Source organism: Orbicella faveolata, unplaced genomic scaffold (genome assembly GCF_042242905.1).
Source record: "Orbicella faveolata isolate gen_17 unplaced genomic scaffold, um_ofav_v1 contig_14, whole genome shotgun sequence".
NCBI classification, from domain to species: domain Eukaryota; kingdom Metazoa; phylum Cnidaria; class Anthozoa; order Scleractinia; family Merulinidae; genus Orbicella; species Orbicella faveolata.
This window is the reverse complement of record NW_028301541.1, coordinates 19,492,558-19,508,570: the sequence shown is the minus strand read 5'-3', so window position 1 is coordinate 19,508,570 and position 16,013 is coordinate 19,492,558. Positions and strand designations below refer to the sequence as shown.

At 42.4% G+C, this 16,013-nt stretch overlaps 1 protein-coding gene across 7 annotated transcripts in view; it reads left to right on the top strand.

The window, feature by feature from the left end:
* The window catches only part of LOC110054075 (receptor-type tyrosine-protein phosphatase delta-like), a 60,860-nt gene that overhangs the window by 35,689 nt on the left and 9,158 nt on the right, over window positions 1-16,013 (top strand). For 6 of the 7 annotated variants that reach the window (XM_089286920.1, XM_089286917.1, XM_089286916.1 and 3 more), the window contains 18 exons: window positions 875-1,168; window positions 1,554-1,811; window positions 2,475-2,759; window positions 3,991-4,284; window positions 4,792-5,079; window positions 5,452-5,599; window positions 6,109-6,254; window positions 8,497-8,699; window positions 9,081-9,411; window positions 10,193-10,588; window positions 10,861-11,154; window positions 11,562-11,665; window positions 12,376-12,695; window positions 12,961-13,243; window positions 14,026-14,071; window positions 14,533-14,689; window positions 15,190-15,287; window positions 15,791-15,888. In XM_089286920.1, coding sequence (XP_089143046.1) covers window positions 875-1,168; window positions 1,554-1,811; window positions 2,475-2,759; window positions 3,991-4,284; window positions 4,792-5,079; window positions 5,452-5,599; window positions 6,109-6,254; window positions 8,497-8,699; window positions 9,081-9,411; window positions 10,193-10,588; window positions 10,861-11,154; window positions 11,562-11,665; window positions 12,376-12,695; window positions 12,961-13,243; window positions 14,026-14,071; window positions 14,533-14,689; window positions 15,190-15,287; window positions 15,791-15,888 — 4,043 coding nt within the window. The remainder of the gene's footprint in view (window positions 1-874; window positions 1,169-1,553; window positions 1,812-2,474; window positions 2,760-3,990; window positions 4,285-4,791; window positions 5,080-5,451; window positions 5,600-6,108; window positions 6,255-8,496; window positions 8,700-9,080; window positions 9,412-10,192; window positions 10,589-10,860; window positions 11,155-11,561; window positions 11,666-12,375; window positions 12,696-12,960; window positions 13,244-14,025; window positions 14,072-14,532; window positions 14,690-15,189; window positions 15,288-15,790; window positions 15,889-16,013) is intronic. The other variant, XM_089286921.1, reaches the window with a different exon arrangement.

Genomic DNA, 16,013 nt, shown 5'->3' with positions numbered 1-16,013 from the left:
GGATTTATGTTTTTCATCATTTCAACCATTTTTTAAGTTGGCTAATCTCAAAGTGCAGCTTTTAAAAGAATTGCAGTAAAAATGCTTTTTACATAAGAAAGATAACCTTGCCTTTAATCCGGATTTTAGCTAGTCTGCTTTCTTATAAGCATGCTCAGACCTACAAAAAACGCTTAGCAAACGCTCACCCTGATAACATGATTTTTTTTTTCTCGTTGTCTGGCTCTTTCTTGTTCTCTTTTTCTTTCTCTTGTTTCTTTCTTGTTCTTTCTTGAATTTTATTGGCTTTTTCAACGTTAAGAAAACATGGACACAGCTATAGGTTTAGGTTTCCTAGCCATTTGGTAATATCTTTCGCTCATCGTACGTTAAGTATAAATTAGCGTGTATTCCTCTAGTTTCCGTTATTTTCACATTCATGTAGAATGCTACTACCTTATACATATCTTTTTGTGTGTGTATGCATGTGCTCTCGCCGTTTCGTTTTTCAAGGTTAGTAAATTCTTGTCACCATTACGACGTATTTTGGAAAATTCCGTAGTAAAATCCTTTAATGGCGTCAGCTTTGACAATGTTGGCGCCTAAAATAAAACCACTGACCTTACCTAACGAGCGCGCTTTCACTGACGGGAAGCCTTGGTTTTGTATATATGAGTTACTGACTGATCTTGTTTGGTCAAGATGGCTGAACATTGACCAAGTTCTTTCTTTTACGTGTTTATGGACCGAGAGCGTCATTTTGGCCGCTCGGGAAGCCAATCACAGCGCAGGATTTGGTTTATCTTGCCCGCTCACGGAACTAACCATAAAATAACTTACTCTTACTAAGGTGTAAATGTTTCTTTTTATTAAAATACAAACTTTATATCTTCAGCGCGCAGCACGCCATCGGGATTTCCAAGAGTAGTTAAGAATCCTCGATACGCTGAAGTAACGAGCGGAGATGATGGTTCGTTTGAGTGTAATGCCACAGGAAACCCACTCCCGGTGATAACATGGCTGAAGGAATCAGTGCCCCTCGACTTGTCAGACCCAAGAATCAGCATACCCAAGCCAGGGGCCGTGAAAATCACTAGTGTCCAGGCTTCTGACGCCGGACGGTACACGTGTGTTGCGACCAATAGCCTGGGGATGGTGTATTCACGTGTCGCAACCCTCAGACACAAAGGTTTGTGCCAAAACGATAAACAAAATCTTTTTTAATTATGTCGGTGGAATACTGTCAGAAAGAGCGCGATTAGAACTTGGAAGTTTCCTTGCGTGACGCGCGTGGTTATGGTCTTGTTCTCGCGCGTTGGAATTCAGTGCTTGAATTAGTCACTTACCAATCAGAAGGATTGGCAGGAAGTAAAGCGGCAGTAAAATTGGCGAAGGATGGCAGGGAGTAAATTTTAATTCAGTGGAAATTTAATGCGAACATGAAAATTCACATCTCTGTGCCCTTTTCCTAACTGGTCGAAAACATTTTGTACTTTTCAAAGGGCTTTTTGAAGGGACTTCAAGGCTGTTGACATTGGTTACACGTAACTAACGTTAAAATTCTTCCATTGTAGTCTCTTACAAGAAACCAGTCATCACCAGTCCCCCTCAACCTGTCACAGTCGACCCAGAAACAGTTGTCTACTTGAATTGCTCGGCCACAGGTTACCCAAAACCATCTATAGTGTGGGAACGTGACGGCGTCAGACTCGCAGGGGGAAGTGCTGATGGCGTGTTGACCGTTCAAGATATTCAGAAGTCTGGGAACTACACTTGCCTTGCAGTTAATAACAGAGGACAAGCTCGAGCCTCGGCTTACGTCACTGTACGAAGTAAGTCGAATGCGTTCTACTGTCTTAAAATGTCTTCATTGAAAACTGCGTGAAAATATAGCCTATACCTTAGTAAAAAAAATAAATAAACAACTGTTTCTTGCAAATAGAGCAACATAAACTTATTCGTTAGCAGACAAGAGTTTCATCCACGGACTTGTGTATAGCATAATAAACAGTACTACATGAAAGCACTGCTCAATAGCTTTCATTTGAATGGTCACACACTAGGGTTTTATCCACGGACTTAAAAGTTATAACCACCTTGTATAGCATACTAAACAGTACCACATGAAAGCACTGTTCAATAGCTTTCATTTGAATGGACACACACTAGGGTGTCGTCCCCAGACTTAAATGTTAGTACTTCCTTTTACAGCATAGTAAACAACACTGCATGAAAGTACTGCTCAATAGCTTTTACTTGAATGGCCACAAATTAGGGCTTGAATCACCTTGTACAGCATAATAAACAGCACTACATGAAAGTACTGTCCAGTAGCTTTCATTTGAATGGTCACACACAAGGGGCTTCTTCGACACTGTGGGAGGCCACAGGAAAAGGTCGAATTCAAGATCTTCACCTGAAACTGGCCCAGTTCTTGACAAATCATGCAGCTGCTAAAACGGTAACACATTACGACATGGTTGTATCTCTTGCAGAATTGCCATTCGCTCCAACAAGACCCACCACAACGCAGATAACTGCAGACTGGATCACCATCACATGGAAGCATGGAGGAGGCCCCCAGGTGGACTCTTACACCTTATACTATCGCGCCAAGAGCTCGAGTCAGTGGATAGTCATCAAAGACATTCGTGGCCGAACATCTATGAGTTTGAAGGAACTCCAGCCTTATACTACTTATCAATTTCGCCTGTTTGCTCTGAACGACCTGGGGACCAGCAAACCTAGTCCTCTGGCTGAATTCAAAACATCCCCAAAAGGTTTGTATTTCAGGAGGTCCCGTCTCACAACTCATCATAATTAATTCCGTGGGACGTAAAGGAACCCACAGACTGATCGAAAAGAGTAGGGGACGTAGTTCCCGGTGTGGTGGTCTATCTCTCATCTGATGGTTAAATACTCGGAGGTATTAGCTGCATAAGCTACTCTGAAATCCGAGGGTAAATAAAGTAATGTATGTATGTAGCAGTATTTTACACGCGCTTGAGCAGATACGGAGAGGGAGCCGAGAGTTAATGGCGCTGATCGCTGGTTCATGTTCTTCACTTCGATGCTACAGAGTAATATATCAAAAAACAAAAGACCGTCTTTGACCACATTTCCAAACACCGAGAACAGAGTTAAAAATACAACGCGTAGCGGTGTATTTTTGATTAGCGTCGAGTAGTTTACAAACGTGGTCTTACATGTTTTGATATATCTTCTCAATCGAAACTGAAACTAAGGAGAAAACAGTTAAATACAATCGTAAATCTGATAATCTGTGATAGATCAGGTATCCAAACACCGTCCCCCAACGGGATGAATGCTTTATGAGTTTGAGAAGTGGAGTTTAAAACACGACCATCCGGAGCCGCTCCAAATCCTCCATTTGGTCAGTATCGCAACAATTGAATTCTCATCTAAGCGGTGCAGTGGCCCCAGTTAGAGCAGTAATGGGAATTTCCAGCTTCATGTTCCTTTCACGTGTAAACCAAAACTTCCGACTTGTACATGGTAGTTTCCATCACCTTTACAGCTCTGCGGTAAACCGTTGGTACCGGCATGGCAAAGGTCTTTGATTCGAAACCCGAGAATGACCATGATTTTTGGTAGTGAGGGTATAGGGGTGTCTGTAATCTGGATTGTATTTCACTGTGTACTTCATAAAGTGAAGCCTTGGAGCCGACTGGCTGCCGGAGCTTATTCCGGTTTCTGAAGCATGAAGCGGCTAGGAGTATTTCTACTCACCCTGGACGGAATGCTAGTCCATCGCAGGTCATTCCCCTGCAATTTGTTAGGTTTCCCCAACAATTCGCCGGTACGCATTTATATTCCTGGGTGGAGAGAGGCACTGTGAGAATTAAGTGTCTTGCCCAAGAACACAACACAATGTCCCAGGCCAGGGCTCGAACCCGGACCGCTCGATCCGGGGACGAGCGCTCTAACCATGAGGCCACCGCGCCTCCCTCCGTGTACTTAATGCGTATGTACTTTTCCTTCCATCCTCAGCACCCGGAACACCACCAGGGAACATCCAAGCCAAGGGACTCTCAGACACCTCATTCGAAGCAACATGGCTGCCACCAAGCCAACCAAATGGCGAGATCCTTGGATACCGGCTGTACTACGTGACTGATCCAAAGCTTAAGATCGACCAGTGGTTGTACAGGGCGTCAGCAGATAACCAGACCCAGATCACAGGACTTCTTAAAATGACAACGTACTACTTTAAGCTGATCGCTTACAACAGCGCTGGTGAAGGACCTCTCTCAGATCTGTTCGCTGTGATGACTGCACAGGGTGGTGAGTGGTCACTTACTCGAAGAAGAGGCACCCCTCCCTTATAGTTATCATTGTCGATCCTTTTTAACCCGTGATTTGCGTAAGAAAGCTGCAGTTTATAGTGGTCGATCGTGACCAAGGCACTCAAAAGGTCGGTGTAAGGTTGCTTGTAGGCGGGGAATGGTACTCTTAGAGTAAAGTGTCCGCCTGACAAGGCAAGGTCTGAACCCATCGTAGAGAACTTGATCTAGAGTCTGACGAAACAATTAATGGGCCACAACGCCTGCCAAACCTGCGGAGTTGTCCAGAGATATACTTTAACGCCAATCTCGTTCCCAGAGCCTTCGTTGCCCTTGTCCAGCGGCTTCGTTTTCCCGTTCCGCTAGGCAAGGGTAACGAAGGCTCTGGGAACGAGATTGCTTTAACACCTATGAACTTTAAGACCCATAACACCCTATCACTTATGCCCCTCGTCTTAAGGGTTTACTAAAACGAGAGAAATATTTAACAAATTATTTTGCTTTTCAGCACCCGGGCAGCCGGAACAGGTCAAAGTGACAGTACTTTCATCGCAGTTAATTCAAGTCACGTGGCAAGCCCCAAAGTACTCTGGGAACGGCGTGATCGGCTATGAGGTCTATTACAACAAATCGACCGCTGCCAAGGAAACCATGATTACTGTCGGAGATCAAACATTCGGTCAAGAGATAAGACACCTCAGACCATACACTTATTACCAAGTACAGGTGGCGGCGAAGTCCTATGGTGTTACAGGGCCAAAATCATTTGCCAAGGTTGTCCAAACACTGGAGGACAGTAAGTTGTAAAGAGCTAAGTCACGAAGCTAAATTACCGTTTGCACATCTTGGAAAGTTTAGCCTAAATTTTTCAAGTTCGTCATTTGTCATACGTGTCAATCGTCTCCATCCTTAAACATCCTTGTTTCTTTATGTTTTATTATTATCTCTTTGGTGTTTCTCTATCTACTATTTTCAGGTTTGCTTCAATTTTTGTACGTGGCCAAAATTAATTCAAAATGCTGTTACTGAGCTGAGTGATTTGATCTAGCAGCCCCCTTTCAAATAAGACAACCCTCGACTACCCTTAGCTGTTTAAAAAGCCTTGCTGTAAGAAGCGTCATGTTTCAACAAACAAATAAACTATTTTCGTTCTTGTTGAATTGTATAGTTCCCAGTGCCGCTCCCGCGAACATCCGGAGTAAGGGACTGGACTCCACTAGCCTGGAAATCAGCTGGGATCCACCTCCCCCCAGACATCGCAACGGACGCATTACAAACTATACCGTCAAGTACAGGGAGAAGGGGGGACGCGCAAGGTGAGTCTGAAAATACTTAGTACGCATGTCATTTATAAAGGAAATTCTTCACATTACGTCTTAGTTTCCTTTCTTACATCGTGACTTCCTCAAATGATACATAAGATGGTGTTAAGAAGTACAATGGCCACCACGTTAAGAAGGCTACATGTGCCTCGTTATTTCGGCCACTTTATTCTGGCCTGAACAAAAGCTCAGTCAGTCATTTTCCTATTCACCCCTTTAATGGGGCAAGAGTTTTGTGGCCCGTTAGTGAGCAGATTGACGGGGTTCCGCTCTTCATAGTAGTGCTCGAAAATAGCCTCGCGATAGTTGCCCTTGCTAATCCTCCGTAAGGTATTTTGATAAAAGTTTCAACCCCAATCTTTTTTTCCTACAGACTATTGCAAATATTGTTCTTTTTCTTTAATTTAAGATAGCTGCATCTAAATTCATGGTTTTAAAGTCAGAGTATATGAAACTTAGAATTTTTCGCGAGGTTCATTACCCGTTTATACTTGTCTTTACAGTTTTGTGAACGTGGATGGAATAAAGTCCTCAATTCGTCTTCATAATCTCAAGAAGTACACCACATATTTTGTGTGGATATCAGCGAGTACCTCTATTGGCACTGGTCCTACGTCTAGCAAGCACACATTCTCCACAGCGGAGGATGGTGAGTATGTTTCCAGTTTCCACTGTGCAACGTTCCCCCCCCCCCCCCACCCTGCCCCCTTCCCCTTCCTCTACCGGGAGTGGGGACGCCCATACGAACAGTTCGGGATGCTCGTTGGAAAATTTGAATTCACCCCCTAGAGGAGACCAATCTGAACTCAAGCTTTATTTGACCCTTAAAAGATACCACTTAAAACGGAGTAGGCTTGATTGCCAGCCACTGTTCAGGAAAGGAGCACGTGCTGGTAGACCGGACTCGAGAGACCGACGGAAATCGAGCCTAAAAACAGAAATAAGAGCGTGTCTTTTGTTATTATTTCTTCGATTGCACCCTAAAAGATACTTTGACAGCTTAAAATAGTGGCGTTTTGGTCGCCCTAAACGCCCTAAATGAGATCAGAATCCTTGATTTATACCCCACCCCTAAGGTAGACTACGAGCATCCCCGACCTTTTCATATGGGAGTCGCCCCCTTTCATTTGAATGGCCACACTTGAGGGTTTCATTCACAGACCTAAACGCTAGAATCACCTTGTACAGCGTAATAAATGGTACCACATGAAAGTACTGCTCAATAGCTTTCATTTGAATGGTCACACATGAGGGTTTCATCCACAGACTTAAACGCTAGAACCACCTTGTATAGCATAATAAATAGTACCACTTGAAAGTACTGCTCATTTGCTGAATAGCTTTTATTTGAGTTGTCATGCTCGAATGAACGTTTTAATCTAGAGAGAAACCGTTTTTGCTTCCCTTGTTTTGATGCCTTATGCGTTTGCAATTCATTTCTTTGAGAGACGCATTACTTAGATTTCTCATTGGTAAAATCTCATCGATACTTTCTAGAAATGGAGGACGGCTGTCTGTCTGTCTGTCTGTCTGTCTGTCTGTCTGTCTTTATATGTTATCACTGTTTGTTTGCATGGATCTTTCATACACTCGCCGTTGGTATCAGTGCACTTAGACTCGTCTTGTTAACGGGCGATAATTTCTGAATTCCACGGGATCGCGAATCCTGTTAAAGTAATTACATCTTCTGGATTAATTTAACGCCTCTGATCAAAATTATATATAGATACAGGCAACGAAGTTCAACGAACTGGACATTTGGGAATTCATGACAAAGATAGTTTTGTTAAATGGTCGGTGGGAAAGATTTTCCCATGCATTTGCGGAGCACTATACGAGATGTGAACCAGAGAGGGTCATATTTGTTAAGAGGAATTTCGGTGAAACTATCTGTAAATTAGTCAAACAGGAAACTTATTAGTTATTGAAGCTCATTACTCGGGGACTTGCCATCTTTGCGGTTGGGGTTGGTCAAATAATACCTTCGTACCTGTTTTAAATTGTTGCAATTTGTGATTTTTCTAATAACTTATCCATAATAGGGGTTGTTTGTCGCTATTTTGAGCCTCGATCTTGCATTTATAAATTTTCGAATTAACATTCCAAGATGCCACGCTTGCAATTTTTTGTTTAGTGCCTTCCACAATGAGTAGGCTTTCAACCATTCATCTCAACTTATGTGCGACGTTTTGTGTTCGTAATCTCACGCAAGCACACAAATAATTGAACGCTGTAAAGAGACTTAAAGACGTGTATTTGTTACGTTAGACACACTTGCCTGTTGGTTTACAGAGTGGTCATTGTGGCGAACAACATCTTGTTTGTGGGTTATAATTAGCAGAAAATGTGTCTGAATTCTTTCCAGTATGTGTATTTCCGATTTCGTGAGACAGTAATGACCGAGACAGCTAAGGGTCGTGTTAACCAGTGTAGTTTATGCCTGTCTGAATTCTTTGCAGTTTGTGCACTTCCGATGTCGTCTGATCTTTTGCCCTTTAATGAGCGAACCATATTTTTGTATTTGCCCTATGATGAACAAGTAATTGTAGAGTGCTGTTCTGGAATGTCTGTTCTGGGAAATTTCATCCATGTTTCTTTGGTTGTTATCCAGTCTTAAGTTTATCAGGAGAATCTTTGTTTATAATTTTTGCCACATTAGCATAAGCAATACAGTTTGCGATGGAGCTACAAAAACATTACTTCTGAATATTGAACTGGCATAGCACGATTAACTGTCCCAAGGAATTTGAGCCCGATCATGAATGTATTGAACATGTGTGTCTAGCTAGATGTCTTCTCTTCGCAAAGACGTATGTTAATGAGGAAAAATGAAATCAATGATGTCAGCAAAGATTCGCCCATAATCTCGTCTGTTTTTGTTTCATTTCCAGTCCCCAGTGGAGCACCGCGTCAGCTCAAATTCAGAGTGGTGAATTCTTCCGTCATTGTAGTCCGCTGGTCAGAGCCACTGCAGCAGCAGGATGGCCGTATCCAAGGTTACTCAGTGTTCTACCAGAAAGTGGATGATCAAGGAAACCAACTGAATCCACCACCCCTCCCTGAAGTCAAATACTCTGAATCTTGGGATTCCTTGGTAAGCATTTCATGTTGGAATTTCCAAAAAAAGTAGCTTTCGACGAAGAAAAACCTGCGATAGCATTTCCTGTCTCCAATTTCCGCGAGCTTATTTAAGAGATCAAAGTATTCATGAGATAATGAGTCGTCGACTCATTGACACATAATCCGGCCTCATTTGACTCATAAAACATGAGGATCCAGTCCCCGGGAGCACGCCTCGAGAATACGATAGAAGCCTTTACGGAGAAAGAGATTCTGACTTCATCCACTTCCCTTTTCTCTAAATGTCTAGTAAGCAGCTGCTACACCTGCAATATACAGCGAGAGATTTGTTTCGGTGACAATGCACACACCTCACTTGTTTCTTCAAGCAATGTTCTCCATTTACAATCTACAGAGCGTTGTTTTAACCGAACTGGAAGCCGAGACGACGTACCAGATCGAGGTTGCAGCATACACCGTAAAAGGAGACGGCGCCCGCAGTGTGCCAGTGTTAGCTAAGACCTTAGCGAAAGCCCCGGATGCTCCATACATTTTCAGTACTAAGCCAATTTCCACTCCAAGCACGGGGTTGACAATCAAATGGAGGACTTCGGTGAGCAATGTGCTCTCTTACAAGTTGCGATACGGAAAGTCCTTACAGCGCCTGCGCGGACGGGATCCGCCTGTCAAGATGAAAGAAATGACGTTTTTTCCGCAGACAAAGGAGCATCCATTTAGAGACCTTAGTAAGTGTCTGTAGTATTACAAACAACTCTCTGGGGTTGCGGAATTTATGTTTTTTTTGTTTTATCTCATCTCTTATCCGGTTCCTTCGTTCGTCCATAAGTTCGCCTGTCAATTAATCAGTCGATTGTTTGTTTGGTAAATTCTCCTGTCAGTCACTCAAGCAGTCAGCCAGTCAGTCGGTCGGTCGGTAGGTTAGACAGTCAGTGAATCAGTGAGTCAGTCAGTCAGTCAGTCAGTCAGTCAGTCAGTCAGTCATTCATTCAGTCAGTTATTAATTGTAGTTATTTTATGTATCTTATTAGTACACGACCCCACAAGCTTGTTAGCTTTGACGTCTTTTATCGTGTATAAATAAAGGTTGTATGTATGTATGTATGTATGTATGTATGTATGTATGTATGTATGTATGTATGTATGTATGTAGTTAGTCATTCAGTCACACAATCAGTCAGTCAGACAATCAGATAGTCAGTCAATCAATCAGTCACACGGTCATTTAGTCAGTCAGCTAGTGAGTGAGTGAGTGAGTGAGTCAGTCAGTCAGTCAGTCAGTTAGTCTGTCTGTCTGTCTGTCTGTCTGTCAGTATCAGTCACAGAACGAGACAACTATACAGGCAATCGTCAATCATTTCACTATTTTTATAATTCCGTTTTTCTGTTTAATTAAGCTATCGCATTTTTATCTCTTTCTCTTTGCTTTTTTTTTTTTGTCTTCCCTTGCCCTTTAAGCGTCCATTAACTTCTCCCACGATAGCTGACTCCTCTCTCTCTTCTTTCCAGATCCTGGCGTATGGTATCTGTTCAAAGTATCTACACGAACCAAAGCTGGGTGGTCACCAGAAACTTCCCACTGGGTTGAGATGCCACCCGGTCCACCCACAGGTCCTCCTCTTCAATTGAGGGCCTCTCCTGTGTCATCAACTTCAATTCGTGTGACGTGGCTGGAGCCAGATGTGTGGAAGAAAAACGGTCCTCTGATTGGATACTCCGTGTTGTACAATCCTCTTAATCGAAGGGGCCAATCTTTGGTGAAAAATATCACCAACCCGAACCAAACTAGAGTGCTTTTGACGCGCCTAAGGATGTTCACTGATTATGAGATTCGTGTTCGAGCCCTGGGACAAAAGGGACCTGGTCCCTTGAGTCGTCCTGTCATTGAAAAGACAAACGAAGATGGTAGGTCTTCCGCTTGACTAGATGTTAATAACTTAAATCTGGCTTTGTTGACGCAGTCAGTCTATTTTTTTTCTATTATTATTATTTTGGCAACTTAATCACGCTCGTGCAATGGCTGTATTTAGAAGTAAGATAATTTATGTCATATACGTGCTTTGTTGGGTATTGTTTAAATTTGTAAGTAACGAAACTGTTCTAGATAAGCTTCTAAAATCTTTAAGCTGCTTGGTAATAACTGCATGCCTTAACCGCTCTACCTATGTTGCTTTCAGTTCCCAGTCCTCCACGTAACCTCGTGGCTAAGGCTCGTAGCACCGACTCTGTTGCGGTGTCGTGGAAATCGCCCCAGTTCCCCAACGGCAAGGTGTCGAGTTATTTAGTAATCTACTCGGACGATTCAAACATTCCCCTTGATCAGTGGAGCTCAATGGGAGCCAACGGACTTAACGCTAGTTTAAAGGCTCTGTCACGTGACACGAAGTACTGGATTTGTGTGGCCGCTGAGACGCGAGTTGGCCTGGGCAATTTCTCTTTACCAGTCTCCGCAAAGACCCTTAAATATGACTGTAAGTAAAGGGCGCCCCGCACAACTTGTTTCCTAATAAATCTCGTTCCCAAGGTCTTGTTTTCAACCTGCCTCCCGAAACTAGGTGAAACAAGGTCCTGGGAAGGAGATTTCAAAGGACTGTTTCCACTTTTTTACGAGGACCAGAGTCAACTGCATAATTTATGTGTACGTAACTAATTATGGCTTTTTTGTTTTATGTGTAACGTTCTGTGTGCTTGTTTTGTGTCTAGAAAACATTAAAACTCCTTATTGTAGTTTAGTTTTGTTTAGGCGTAGAAGTGCTTATTTGTATTAAACGCATACATTATTAACCTTTGTTTTGTTTGCAAAGAAATTCTGCCTGCTGTAAAGCTTCTCCGCGTTTGCAAACGTTTGAAATACTTTTTTCATTGCGTGTTCTTGTAGTGCCAGAAGCGTGCCGAGAACTGGAAGTCGATAATGGCGGTAGCGACTCGGTTGTGTTAAATTGGAAGCCGCCGGTCACAGATGCTGGAATAACAAAGTATCAGGTACTGGTCTCAAGGTGAACAAAGTCACGCAACGTTTCACCATGATAGGCGTTGCGTGATGGCGAGGAGAATGGAAATGTGACGTCCCAAATAGTTGTATGAAGGAGACCATCAAGAACTTCAATGAACTGATAGAAATAGTTAATGGATTCTGAGTGCAAATAGACAAAGTGAACTTTCTGCTCAGCGAATAGAAAACTGCATTCTGCGACTAGTTTTCTGTGAGCTACAAATGTACCCTTTATGTGAGTCACATTATATTGAACTTTTTGGCGTTTTTCGAAATTACCTTTGGGTTGAAGAATTCTTCAACATAATTAATATTACATAACTTAGCTGGAAAAACATTAGAGAGGCAATAATAAGCCAAAACGAACAAGCATAGTTAAGACTGGGAGAGGTTAAAATGGAAAAACGAAAGATTGACTTAAAAAATTTTAGACAGCCGTAACGTGGCTTCTTAAAATATCAAGTGTGTACAGTCCGATGTTATAGAGCATTTTCAGTCACGTGACCAGCAGCTATGCAAATGTATTGAAACAAAAAAAAATTACCTAAGGAAAGAGTTCAATTCCCTCAGGATCGGTTTTGGTACACCAACACGGCCGCCGTTTTATTGTTTTGGAACACCAATATGGCTGCCGTGACGTCATGTCCATACGCTTTATTTACAACTCTAACTTTTTTTTTTGGTTTTCTTCCATCCACAGATTACATATTCGGGTTCAAAATCCTACAAAGAAAATGGTGAATTCAAACAGCTGTCACACACTCGTGAAGTCAAATTGGACGCAGTTTCCCCTGGTCTTCAGTCGCACACTCTGCAAGGTCTTGTTCCTCACACAACCTACCAGATAGAATTGTCAGCTTTTAATTCCATGGGCGAGGGACCGAAGATAGCACTGACTCTGAAAACAGATAAAGGTAGACCTCCACCGCTACAGAGGCCGGTGATTATCGAAAACGAACTTTCGGACGAGTTTGTTCCCATAGAGCTGGAGCCCGCCTCAGAGAGAAACGGGCCGATAAGGTACAATAGAACTCATTTTTCTCACTACAAAATCATTGCACAATAACCAACCGAATGATGAGAATAACGAACACGATCAACTAGTGCAACTAGATGTGAATGTAATTGGTAGGCCCCCTTGTTGCCAATAAAAAGAACTAATTGTTTCAATTCAAAGAAAAATGACATGATAGATGGCCCATTTAATTCATCTTGGTAACGCTCAAACGTAAAGCGATGAAAGCCTTTATGCAATATGGTAACATTGGTGTTATTTTACATACAGTTACTACATAGTGGTTGTAGTACCGCTGAGGAAGAGCAACCAACTGCCCAAAGATAAGATACCGGATGATTTCTTCAAAGAAGTGAGGCGCAGACGAGAGACCACTAAAAGGGACATTGATGAGCCCTATATTGCTGCCAAATTCAGTCCCTCCGAACTACCAAAGAGATTTAACGTGGGAGACAGAAAATTCAAAAATCTATACGGTTATTACAACAAGGAGCTGTCTGAAGGAGCCTATTACACAATGTTTACAAGAGCTTATGTCAAAAACGACAAAGGGGTAAGTAAGAGGTATTGTTAGGGTTGGTAAAACGTGAGAGGGGTTTAGACCACGTTTAACCATAAAATAAATGCAATTACGTACACTTATATTTCGTTTTGTCTGGTTTATGATTAGATCTTAGTTTCTTTGTGTTAAGATAAGGACAACACCATAGCTATCTCACCTCGAGAACAACGATAAGATTAACGAATCAGCGTGCACCAAGAGATAATAATCTTTCGCGGCCACTCAATGCAACTGAGCGAAAAGCAAATTTCTTTGTGATCTACACTGTAGAGCCCGCTTTGATATAAGGTCCTCAGAGGATCTTTAGAATTTTTGACGGAAATAGTCCAATTTCTGTATTAGATGGTTTCGTTCCTTTGGGTTTATTTGGGTTTAATGTCATGTTACCGCGAAAATAAGGCAACTTTCTTCACTATAAGCCTAGGGCAAAGGTAAAGTCTGTGTGAAGTTTTTAATCAGGCCGGCGCTTATACTCTCCAGTTTTCTTAACATGAAGCGACTAGGAGTATTTCTACTCTCCCCTGGATGGGATACTAGTCCATCCCAGGGTTACCCCCAGCATTAAATTTGCCGGTAGCCATTTATACACCTGGGTGGAGAGAGGCACTGTGAGAGTAAAGTGTCTTGCCCAAGAACAAAACACAATGACCCCGGCTAGAGCTTAAACCCAGACAGCTTGATCCAGAGTCGAGCGCACTAACCATGACGCCACTGCCTCACAATGCTATGTAAAGCTCAAAAAGCTCGTAACAAATGGCTGTTTTTTCTCGTAGGAGGCGCTATACACTTCTAGTCCCTTTGTAACACCTGTTAAGTTCGGTAAGTATGTTTCCGCATTTTTGAACTGGTTAGGTTGGAACATTATATTAGTTATCACCCATTTTGTTTTCCTTTTTCATTATGTGGTACAAGGTGGTTCTATCTTTCGCATCTGTGGTTGAAACCCTAATGTGTAGCCATTCATTCGAAAGCTATTGAGCAATACTTTCACGTGGTTATTACGCTGAACAAGGTGGTTCTGACGTTTAATTCTGCGAATAAAATTTAGTGTGTGACCAGTCAGATAAAAGCTACTGAGCAGTGCTTTCATGTGGTATTGTTTACTGTGCTCTACATGGTGGTTCTAAATTTAATGTCTGCGGACGAAACCCTAATGTGTGACCATTCAGGTGAAAGCTATTGAGCAGTACTTTCTTGTGGGGTCGAATGGTTTTTCATAATCAGAAATATTTATAATATTGCTATAACTGTTGCTAACCCCAGTTCGTCATATCAACCAGGTGCTAGCAACCAAGACGCAGCAATAAACACTGGGGCCAGGCAAGACCCTGAAGAACATACTGGAGGAGGACTGAATCTAATTTTTGTCATTATCCCAGTCGTGGCAGTCGTCGTTATCACAGCCATCGTTGTTCTTGCTGTACTGTTGTGCAGAAGGTGAGAATAATCTCGTTATCATTTACAAATGCAGTCGAACCACTCTTCCCTTGAAGGCTTCTCTGTTATGGCCGAGTTTGGCTCCATGACTAAGACAGTATGAGTTTCACTTGAAGCCGGAAACACAGAACTTCCAAACAGTTAGAGCGGTTTTCAATTGAGTGCCGTTAAATCAAAACCAGAGTAGTCACTCTAGCCAATCACAAAGGACACACAATCCAGTGAACCTATCAAAACTCGAAGTAAATACGTGTAGCTGACAGAAAGCGCGGGAAATCATGCGCGCGCGAGTCACGATTGGTTTTGATTTTACTTCTGATTGGATGGAAAAGTGGCGCGAGTTTCTTAAGACGATCGTGTAGCGCAGTAATGTAAAACCAACTATCTTTTCGCGTTCAAGTGAAAACCCTCTCAATTTGAAACTAGTAGATAGTAGTACTTGTTTCAAGCCATCCGTGAAACCACAGCAATTAACTTTGCGCTCCTCTCTGACATTATAGGAAGAAAAGGAGAGGTAAAAAGTCGAAATCTTCGAACGAAGATAAATCAGAACCGTCGGACCCAGTAGAAATGAAGAGAATGACAATTCAGACACCAGGTAATAGAGGCAATAAAAGCGTGCTGAGTGGTATATTGGCACGTGAGTGCACGCGTGCGTGTGCCTGCGTGCATGCGTGGGAGTCGCGCACGTATTCCTCGCGTGTAATACAAATGTATGCGAGGTTTTGATGAAACCTGACGTGAGTAATTCAGGTGAAGGGTACTAAAACAAATCATGCGTGCTTATAGATAAATCTACACGCAAGTGCGCACGTGCGTGGATGCGTGCGTGGGTGTCATGCTCGTATACCTCGCACGTAAGTGTGAATGTAAGCGAGGCTGTGATGACACTTGGCGCGAGTGATTCAATTAAAAACTACTGAGTCTTACTACTGAGTTTGTTCTAAGAAGCCTGTGGATAAAGATCTTGCTTTTGGCCATTAAAATGAAAGTCATTGAACAGTACTTTAATGCGATGCTGTTTATTATCAAGTACAAATCTACTAAGTCACCCATAAGAATTAATATTTTATTTTCGCAACGTGATTTTTCTTTTTTTAGCCATGATGGACCACCCACCAATCCCTGTTTCTGAACTTGCTAAGCACAATAACAACTTGAAAGCTGACAACAACAACAAGTTCAGTCAAGAGTACAAGGTTGGTAATCAGTGCATCTATTGGTGACTTTCTCTTGTAGGATGGAAAGACTAACTGACGGGTGTGGGGTGGGGATTCAGTATTTAGGGTTGAGCAAGGTTTCAGTATTTTAGGGTTAGCTTAGT